Source organism: Hylobates moloch, unplaced genomic scaffold, assembly GCF_009828535.3.
Source record: "Hylobates moloch isolate HMO894 unplaced genomic scaffold, HMol_V3 SCAFFOLD_5, whole genome shotgun sequence".
Classification (NCBI taxonomy): Eukaryota; Metazoa; Chordata; class Mammalia; order Primates; family Hylobatidae; genus Hylobates; species Hylobates moloch.
In genome coordinates this window covers 126,546,386-126,557,407 of record NW_026652280.1, presented here as the reverse complement: position 1 = coordinate 126,557,407, position 11,022 = coordinate 126,546,386, and the positions used below count along the sequence as shown (strand labels likewise).

General features: G+C 37.7%; 1 protein-coding gene across 7 annotated transcripts in view; it reads right to left on the bottom strand.

The window, feature by feature from the left end:
• Positions 1 to 11,022, bottom strand: part of DBT (dihydrolipoamide branched chain transacylase E2) — a 74,760-nt gene that overhangs the window by 55,053 nt on the left and 8,685 nt on the right. For all 7 annotated transcript variants that reach the window (XR_009213676.1, XM_058439547.1, XM_058439544.1 and 4 more), the window contains 2 exons: positions 8,377 to 8,500; positions 3,115 to 3,190 (listed from right to left, as the gene is read on the bottom strand). Coding sequence is in view for 6 of the 7 variants with exons in the window: in XM_058439547.1 (XP_058295530.1) it covers positions 3,115 to 3,190; positions 8,377 to 8,500 (200 nt within the window). In the remaining variant the exon portion in view is untranslated. The remainder of the gene's footprint in view (positions 1 to 3,114; positions 3,191 to 8,376; positions 8,501 to 11,022) is intronic.

Sequence of the window (11,022 nt, the reverse complement as noted above, 5' to 3'; positions counted from 1 at the left end):
GAGGCAGGGTCTTGCGGTGTTGCCCAGGCTGGTCTGGAACTCCTGGGCTCAAGCAGTCCCCCCATCTTGGCCTCCCAAAGTGTTGGGATAACAGGCATGAGCCACCACACCTGGCTACATCTGTATATTGTTTTATTTGTAACTTTTTGTTTGTAACTTAAAAAAAAGTCCTATCTGATTTACAAGACAACCACATTAAAGCAATACTTATAAACTGTGTTGATGTGCTTTATGATGTTTAAAAATGGAATACTTTCAATGTGGAATGATAATTATTTGTTTTGTTTTGTTTTTTGAGACAGGGTCTTACTCTGGTTGCCCAGACTGGAGTGCAGTGGTGCAATCTCGGCTCACTGCAACCTCTGCATCCTGGGCTCAAGCCATCCCCTCACCTCAGCCTCCCAAGTAGCTGACACTACAGGCCTGTGCCACCATGCCAGGTTAATGGAATGATAATTCTAAAAAAGAAAAACAGAAATACATATGACAGAAATAGCAAAAGGAAGGAAGAGGCGATAGAGCTATATTGGAGCAAAGTCTTTGTATTCTATTGATATTAAGTTCTACTAACCCAAATTATAGTGTTTTAAATTAACATGTTAATTGTAATCCTCAGGGCAACCAAAAAGAAAATAACTTTAAAATATACAGTAAAAAGTTTACATACTCCAATAAAAAGGCAAAGATTGGCAGAACAGATTCTAAAAAAAGTTCCAACTATATGCTAAGAAATATAATTTAAATTCAACAACACAAATGATAAAAAGTAAAAGGATTGAAAAAGATATGTCACACAAGGCCAGGTGTGATGGCTCGCCTGTAATCTCAGGAGTTTGAGACCAGCCTGGGCTACAAAGCAAGACCCTGTCTCTCAAAAAAAGAAAATAAAAAAAGAAAGCAAGCAAGCTAGAGTGGCTATACTATCAGACAAAATAGACTTTAAGACACAAGCACACATAACATCTAAACTTGTTTTAGAAGTTTGTCAAAGGATTTGTGAAATCTAAGTATTTTTTTTTCTTTTTCCATACATATGCACCCACAAATTCTAATGAGGTTTTATTTACCCTTACCCAAAACCACACTACCTTCTGTTAAATTATGCTTCCTTACCTATTCAAATTTCTATTCTCAGGCTTCATTTTGTAGAACAGAATTCTGCCCTTTAGCATTTTACCAAGTGCGACACGATACATATTTTTTCCTTATGTATGGATATTGTTTGAAATGCTTGTTCCTCAGTGCCGTAAAGAAATAGCAGTTGAACATAAATTTAATTTACTCAGCAAAGCCATTTTTACTTCCTGCAGAAAAAGTACACTCACCAGCAGTTTTGCCACAAGAGTACACCGAACAAAGGTGACAGGGTCATTTATAACCTGACGCATCCAACCTACTGCTGTGTCCGATTTCCATTGGCTGGAATGGGACCTCACGTTCTGTATTTGTCCTGATTGGCTAGCAACTTAGCACTTTTTAAAAGAGGCAAAGGTAGAGGAGAACAAAGGAAGGAGGAAGTAACCTGTGGAATGCTGAGAAAGGTAAAAACACCTTCAAATAAGGAAGAGGAACAGCCTACGACCTAATGCTTGCTTGGACCAATATAAGCATGCCAGGGCAAATTTTTAGGCTAAATTGTAGGAGCTAAGAACATAAAGTACATTGATTTCTTTATCACGGCTAGCAGATATTTAAGAATGTTAGCACAGGTCTTTGAATAAATTTTGCTTCTAAGAGAAGTTACTATTTATTCCTAATTAAATGAGGAAGAAAGTCTTTGAAGAGGAACCTCTACTTTACTTTTTACAATATTAAGTTGGAAAAAAAACCAGAATTCAAGAAAGCTCTTAATATTTCTTAAAGAACTTCTGAAAAATTAATCAAATGATTAGTTTCTCATTAAAAGAGCTTTTAGAATTTTATTAGGAATAAAATGATTTCCCCTTCCAAAAGCTGTAAGCCCTACACTAAGCATATGGGTCTAGAGAGTAAGAGGTAGAAATTAAGAAGTGGTTTTTTAAAACAATCAAAAAAAGCTGGGTGCAGTGACTCATGCCTGTAATCCCAACACTTTGGAAGGCCCAGGTGGGAAGATCACTTGAGGCCAAGAGTTCAAGACCAGTATGGTCAACATAGTAAGACCTCATCTCTACCAAAAAAAAAAAAAAAAAGTCAAAAATCTATAAAGATTTTTTACTACTGTCTCGGTCTTGAAAAGAAGGTATTATCAAATGCATTTCTTATACATGACATTATTTTGATCCTTTCAACACTCCAGAGGTTGGCAGAGCAAGTACTATTATCCTCATGTGACACATTAAGAGACCAAGTGAGTCACAGGTAGGACAGCTAATAAGTTTCCAGGTCGGACTCTTCTGATTTGAAGTCCATTGCTCTTTCCATAATCCCACAGTGCCACCAGAGACATAACCATAACGTATGTTTATGTTATTACAGTTCTCTTTTAACTTACAAAGCAATAATAATAAGTACAAGAAAAGAATGTTCAGGTGGTTGAACCAGATTCTTAAAAGGATCTTTAATGGTATAAATCTAAGGTGGGAAGTAATCTATTTACTCATCTTAACTGCCACTTCTTAAAACCTCTAAAACTGAGTTTGGTACCCAGAGGTGTTTCTATTTTTCCAGAAGGTGAAAGAAAGAAATGGGGTAGAGGATGAAAGGCTTTTGTTTCAGGCCCTTTTTTGGATAATTTTTTAATGTTTCAAAATTTATTTTTTGATTCATGACTTTTGGTAAAATACTTTCGTCTCTTCTAAACATACAAGTAAACTATATCAGGTAATGGTAAGTCAAACATACTTACATTCTTACTAAAGTCATTTTCAGTACAGTGAAGAGAGCTTAGACTACCTGACAGTTTTAAATCACACTGAATAAAGTACCTTGGTGTATGACAAATTCCTTCACCACTATGTCATCAACACAGAGTAATTCTACCTTATTGCTTTTAAAAATGCATTATGAGTTTATAAAGACATTTCTCAATTTAAATGGATTCCCACTATCCATTAAATAAATAAAAATAAAAATAGTTATTTTTACTCAAATTATTTTTAAATTTACTCAAGAGCTCTTTTCAGATTCACTTACCATTCTTTAACAGTTACTTCTCTAATCCCTTCTCCAATGTCTGAGAGCTTGAACTGAACAACCTGTCCACGGAGAGCTTCAAAGACAAATGAGAAACGATCTCATTCAGTATGTAACATATTACTAATATATACTTTCACATCTAAAATTAGAGAATGTTCTCAGGCAGAGGCAGAAATTCTTCCATCTTACAGACAGAAAAATAGCATTTTATAATTTTTAAGAGCATAACCATTATTCATAACGATTAGAGATTTAAATAAATTATTTTACAACACAGACTTACTGGCACTGCCACAGAACTTACATTTTCTAACTTCCAAAATCGTCTGTTATAAGGCTATAAAAGGCCCTACTAACAAATTAATTAAATTTTGAAACAATGTAATGAATAGAAAATAGAACAAAGATATACAAAGAGAGACCCAGCTAGATATCCTTGTTTTAAGTTATGAAACCATAATAACATCAACAGATTTCTTTTGAATTTATATAACTATTCTTTCTCATTCTTAATGGCTAAAAATCAGGCAGTTCTATATCTAGCAAACTTGATGGAAACTTGTTTGTCCAAACTTATGTTCTGCCACCTTATCCCTAAGTCGTCTCTTTCCTCTTTCCATTTTTTACCCCTTTTCAAATTTCTACCCATCCCTCCTTTTTTTTTTGGAGATAGAGTCTCACTATGTTCTGCAGGCTGGAATACAGTAGACATTCACAGGTGCATAAATGCATACTACAGCCTCAAACTCCTGGGCTCAAGCAATCCTCCTCCCTCCATCTCCTGAGGAAGCTGGGACCACCCACCACACCCAGCTTCTATACCCTCTTTGTAATACTTAGATGCCAATGATACTGTATGGTAATTATTCTCAAAAGAGAAAAGTATTTCTGGTCATTTAAAAGCATGTATGGACCCTCCCACTTTTCCAGGTTAACAAATGGCTCTAAACCTATTCAGGAATGCTCCTGTATCTTTAGACTGCTGTTAACCATATTTGCTTATAAAACATATAACAAGTTAATTAGGGTTGTAAAATTTTCTTAAATATGAGGAGTTAAATTAGTAATAAAAAATACAAAATACATTTTGGTTATGGAGGTATTAGGTACCTCTTACTTCCTCTCTAGCAAGTTGGGTCCTCTCACAGCTTGCTGATTGGAGTATAACCTGGCAACTTTCTGAATGATTTAGCATTAAGAATCAAAAGCATTTAAAAAATTTTTTTAAAATCAACATTCTTGATTCCATAAGTAATTCCACTTGCTAAAAAATGGTTAGTATAGGGTCATAATAAAGAACTGAAAATCAATCTAAGTAATACAAAAACAAGAAAATACACTATGGCACCTCTATACAAAGCAATATGCAAGGAACAGCAAGAGCATGAAAATGTGATGGTTCATGGCAAGGTTAAAGAACAAACAGTTCTCTATAGCCGAAGATACGGTATGTGGCAAGAAATCAGCCGAGATTTAAAAGACTTTGTGCACCATGCTAAAATATTTGAACTTCATCCTAAAGGTGATCAGGACCCAGTGGTAAATTAACATGGTCATAAATTCTTTGCAGCTGTTCCCATCAGGAGGCCGAGTCTATTTCACCAGTTCTTAAATCTGCTGGGCTGTGACTTGCTTTGACAAATAGAATATAACAGAAGTGAAGTGTGCAGGTTCATGAGGCTAGGCCTCAAAAGTCCGCACAGCTTCTCCCTTCTCCCTTTTGGAATGCTGCCCTAAAATCCTCATGCAAGGAAGTTGATCTAGTCTACTGGAGGATGAGACATCAGGAAAAGGAGAAATTAGGTGCCCCATCGGAAACCCAGCATGAATTGTCAGACACATGAGTGAGACTATCTTGGACTTTCCAGCCCATATGATCCTCTAGCTGAATACAGCCATATTAGGGAGCCTGGGCGTAACCAGCAAGGAAATCACCCAGCCAACCTGCAGAATCCTGAGAAATGATCAGTCTTTGTTGCTTTAAGCCACTAAGTTGTGGGATTGTTTGTTATTCAGCAGTAATTAACTGATATGGAATCCTATTTATAATATCAGATCTGCAACTTTAGGTCTATAAGTTTAGGAAAAAATTTCTCTGGCAGGAGTGTGGTAGATGGGATCAGGGAGTGGGTGGCAGAGGCAAAACAAGGCAGGGGAAGCAGGAGGCTACTTCAGGTAAGAAGCAGAAGTATAGAATGTATTAATTTATTTTTTTTTAGAGACAGGGTCTCACTCTGTTGCCCAGGCTGGAGTGCAGTGGCACAATCAGCTCATGATAACTTCAAGTTCCTGGGCTCCAGTGATCCTCCCACCTCAGCTAGGACTAGCAGCTGACTACAAGTACATACCACCAAACCCAAGTAATTTAAAAAAATTTTTTGTAGAGATGAGGTATCACTTTTTTGTGGCCCAGGCTGGTCTTGAACTCCTGGCCTCAAGCAAGCCTCCTGCCTCAGCTTCCCAAAGTGCTGGGATTACAGGTGTGAGCCACTCTGCCCAGCACAGAAGTATGTGATTTATATATTTATATACTTTTCAAAGCTGTTTGAAAAGAAGGCAGATTTAAGAAAAATGTAAGATGTAAAATTAATAGGTTTTGATAATCAATTTGATGTGAGACTAGAGTCAGGATGACTCCAGGTTTCTAGCCTTCCTTCCTCCCTCCCTCCCTCAAGATGACTCTAGGTTTCCTTCCTTCCTTCTCTCCTTCCTTCCTTCCCTCCTTCCTCCCTCGCTTCCTTTCCTCCCTTCCTTCTCTCACTTCCTTTCCTCCCTTCCTTTCCTCGCTTCTTCCCTCCCTCCGGATGACTCTAGGTTTCTAGCTTCCCTCCCCTCCCCTCCCCTCCCCATCCCTTCCCGACCCGTCCTGTCCCATCACGTCCCTTCCAGTCCCGTCCCTTCCTCCTCTTCCTCCTCCTCCTTCTCTTCTTCTTTTTTATTTCCCCTCCCCTCCCCTTCCTTCCTTCTCCTTCTCCTTCTCCTTCTCTTCTCTTCTCTTCTCTTCTTTTCTTCTTAGACACGGTCTAACTCTGTTGCCCAGGCTGGAGGGCAGTGGCATGATCACAGCTCACTGCAGCCTCAACCTCTGGGGCTCAGGTGATCCTCCTACCTCAGACTCCTGAGCAGCTGGGACTACAGGTGTGGACCACCATGCTCAGCTGACTTTTTAAAATTTTTTGTAGAGACAGGGTCTCATATCAATGGTTAAGCTAGGCTAGTCTAGCTTAATGACTTACTGAGTTAGGAAATATCAGAAGGAAAAGAGATTTGTAGAAGACTGAGTTTTGGGGACATTGGAATGGAGATGTTTTGTTAGTTGGTGAGAGATGTGAGCTACAGCTACAGATTCAGAAGTGTTCAATGAGGTGAGAGTTGAAGGCATGTGTGTAGATGTAGTACAAGAAGAGAGGGCAAAGGATGGGATCCTCTGAAAAACTGAAGTTTAAAAGAGAAGCAGAAGAAGAGAAAACTTAATAAGTATCCAGAGAAAGCAGTATTAGTATATCTAAGCAGTATTAGAGTATGTAAGTACTTTATATATTCTAATTTATTTAATCCACCCAAGTATAAGGATCTTTGTTTTGTGTACTGATATATCCCAAGCACCTAGAGCAGTGCCTTGGAACACAGGTTATCAATAAATATTAATTGTTGAATGAATGAATTCTCACAAGAATACAATTAGCTAAATACTATGATTACTCCCATTTCCCAGATGGTGAAACTTGCTTAGTTACACTGCTAGTAATTTGTAGACCAGGAATCCAAGTAGCCTGGAACTGGTGTATCCAGCAACCCAAAGCTCCTAAGTGTTTACAGACTAGACCAGGAAGTTGAAGTATTTACTTGAATGACCTCTATTTTCTCTGGAAAGTAACAAAAAAAGATCAACTTTAAAAAAATGGAAATTTTTGTAAAAGTAGTGAAGGCAAAGTTTATATATCTTAGGCTATAGTGGAGGATGACATAGAAAAAGCATGGAAGATGGCTGGGAACAGTGGCTCACACCTGTAATCCCATCACTTTGTGAGGCAAGACCCTGTTTCAAAAAAAAAAAAGAAAGCAAAAGAAAAGGCATGGAAGGCTGGTGTAGGGCTCATGCCTGTAATCCCAGCCCTTCGGGAGGCAGAGGCAGGAGGATCTCTTGAATCAAGGAGTTTTAGACCAGCCTGGGCACTGTGACAACACCCTGATAAATAAGTTAGCCAGGTTTGGTGATGCACATCTGTAGTCCCAGCTACTCAGGAGGTTGAGGCAGGAGGATCATTTGAGCCCATGAGTTTGAGGTTACAGTGAGCTATGATTGTGCCACTGCACTCCAGCCTGAGCAACAGGGCAAGACCCTGTCTCAAAAAAAAAAAAAAAAAAAAAAAAAAAAAAAGAGCATAGAAAGGCTGACTTGGGGTCTGCCTAGAATTCCCCCATTTTTTATTGCCAGCACAAACTAAGCTCCCATGTATCTGTCAAAAACTTAATGGTGTAACAAAAGTCTAGGGTTCTTTATCAAGGTTCTAAATGGAACATCAGGAAAAAAAAACAGTTCTTGTGCCCTTGCCAAATCTAATACTTAATCCTTCAAGTTCTTTACAGAGGGTAGAAAAAGCTGGGGAAAAAGTAACTAAATGGTAAAAATCAGGGAACTTTCTATTTAGGACTAAATCAGGCTGGTTTCATCACACCATGTTCACATGATAGATTAAGTGCTTCTTTCAACAAACAATACCACAATATGTATGACAACACAAAGATACATCTATTAAGTCAACAATTTACCTTGACTGAGAAAGTCATATCAATGCTGACTATTGCACTTAGATGAGCCAGATGATAAATAGATGGCCCAACACAACCCATTCCCAACATTATAAAGACACAAGTGCTGGGCGAGATAAGTTAATGCCTGTAATCCCAGCTCTTTGAGAAGCTGAGGCAGGAGGATCACTTGAGCCCAGGAGTTCAGGTTATAGTGAGCTGTGATTACACCACTGCACTCCAACCTGGGCAACAGAGTGAGATCCTGTCTCCCAAAAAAAATTTTTTTTTAAAAGGGGTGCCAGTGTTAAGGAAAGTATGTAAAAGAGAGGGATGAGAAAAAAGAAAGTGAGAATTGGAAAAATGTGGGGAGATGGGAAGGGCCAGGCTAGAAATACAGAGTCAACTTTTTTTTTAGTTTAAAAAGTCTCAATCAACTACTAAAAAATGTTACTGAATGAGGTACAAAACATTATTTTATACATATTATTTTGAAATCATACTTACCAGCAGTTGTTTTCAGGAAGTGATGTGGATGACTATACTTGAATGAAGGATAACCAAAGAAACACACATAATTTGGCTTCAAAACATGAACATTACCACATGTTTGAAAATAGCGAACACAAATCTACAGATGAGAAAACAAAAAGTAAAAGCATTTATAAACAACCATACTGGCTTATCTCTAAGTATAAATAGAATTTCAATTCTATTCTAAAAGTAGAACCATTATCACAATAGAAATATTATATCCTTAGATTTAGATTTGTTACATTTATGATCCTTGCCCAAAATTCCTTTTGAAAGTAAAGACATTTTAACAGTGTATTCTGTATAAATACATCAGCTTATAGGTATGCTTAAGTCATTGGACTTCCTGAACTAAAACTACTAAAGAATTCTAAAGTAATAGTCGGCATCTAAAAACAATGAAAAACTTGTATAGTATGATACCCCAAAGTTTACTTATAGTAACTTATAGATGACTCTTTAGAATTAACTATTTTACATAGTACCTTAGTATAATATTATTTTAAAATCTCTTACAGAAATAAGTAGGCCCAAATGTATTCAACTCTATATATCAAAAACTAAGTGTCTGAAAGGTATTGTGTGTGTGTGTATATGGGTGTGTATTTGAGACAGGGTCTCACTCTGTTGCCCAGGCTGGAGTGCAGTGGTGTGATCACAGTTCACTGAAGCCTTGACCTTCTAGGCTCAAGGGGTCCTCCTGCCTCAGCCTTCCAAGTATCTGAGACCACAGGCACATGCCACCCCACCCAATTAATTTTGTTTATTATTTGTAGAGACAAGGTCTCAGTATGTTGCCCAGGTTGGACTTGAAGTCCTGAGCTCAAGCAATCCTCCCGCCTCAGCCTCCCAAAGTGCTAGAATTACAGGTGCGAGCCACCATGCCAGGCCATAATATCTTATTTGGAAAGTGAATATTTCAATGCCATTAGGCTGGGCGTGGTGGCTCACACCTGTAATCCCAGCACTTTGGGAGGCCAAGGCAGGTGGATCACGAGGTCAGGAGTTAGAGACCAGCCTGGCCAATATGGTGAAACCCTGTTTCTACTAACAATACAAAAAAATTAGCTGGGCATGGTGGCGTGCGCCTGTGGTCCCAGCTACTCGGGAGGCTGAGGCAGGAGAATCACTTGAATGCGGGAGGCAGAGGTTGCAGTGAACCGAGATCGAGCCACTGCACTCCAGCCTGGTGACAGAGGCAAGACTCCATCTCAAAAAAAAAAAAAAAAAAAAAATTTCAATGCTATTAATACTTAACTACATCATACTGTAAACATAAACTACAGAAATCTATTTACTTATTTAATTTTAAAGCCCTGAGCTTACTTCTCTGCAGAAATTTCTAACCTTCTTAGTATAAGAATACTGATAAGTGAAACTTTTTCATGTATGTAACAGAGTCACTTTTACTTAAAAAAAAAATCACGTACATTAGTGGTGATTAGCTCTTAAAATTTAAAGGCTATGTTATAATAAACATCATATAGTACAGTCATGTTTTAATACATATTTATAAACTAGAATTTTTGTTTTTTCTGATAGCAAATATAAAAGTAAAAGTTTAGTTTATTGACAAGAACAATACATTTAAATTCTTATTTTTTTACTTTAAATTTCAAGCTATTACTGATTTCTGAAGGCAACGAAAAACTGAAGATCCCTTTCCTACAACATAAATAATCTTAAATCATTCATCTTAACTTTAGAGATCACCCTAAATCAACCAGTCTTTATAATATCAACATTTTATTCTTATTAATATTAATATTCAGGAAATAAAAAAGCCTAACTAAAGTAATTTAAATTGATAACTTAAAACCAGAAGACAATGAAAGAATTTTCTTTCGCAAACATTTCCATTTTGTTTGTCCTAGCTTTCTCCTTCAGCTCCCATAATCCTGACTCTTGGTCAACAATAAAATTAAGGGAGTGAATCAACCTCTTTTTCATCAGACATAAAACTTAGTGACAATAAAGGAAAGTTTTGAAGTATATAGATTCACCTTAATTTAAATAAAATTGTTCATATTTTTAAAACATTTGAAAGAAAATTAAACTACTAGAAGGTCTTACCTTCAACAACAACACAACTCCTATTGAACAATTCATGGGTCAGGGGCAGCATAAACCACCAAGCTTAACATTTATTGAGTGCCTCCCATGTGCTGAGTACTTTCTTCTCAGAGAGGCCAGGCATGGTGGCTCTGGCCTGAAATCCCAGCACTTTGGGAGGCTGAGGTGGGTGGATCACTTGAGGTCAAGAGTTTGAGACCGGCCTGGCCAACATGACGAGACCCCCTCTCTACTAAAAATACAAAAATTAGCTGGACATGGTGGCACATGTAGTCCCAGCTACTTGGGAGGCTGAGGCACAAGAATCGCTTGAACCTGGGAGGTAGAGGTTGCAATGAGCCAAGATCATACCACTGCACTTCAGCCTAGGTGACAGAGAGACCTTGTCTCCAAAAAAAAAAAAAAAGAAAGAAAAAGAAAGAAAGAAAAGAAAAATAGTCTTTTCAGACATCATCTTTTTTTTGTTTGTTTTTTTTTTTTGAGATGGAGTTTCACTGTGTCACCCAGGCTGGAGTGCAGTGGCACGATCTCAGCTTACTGCAACCT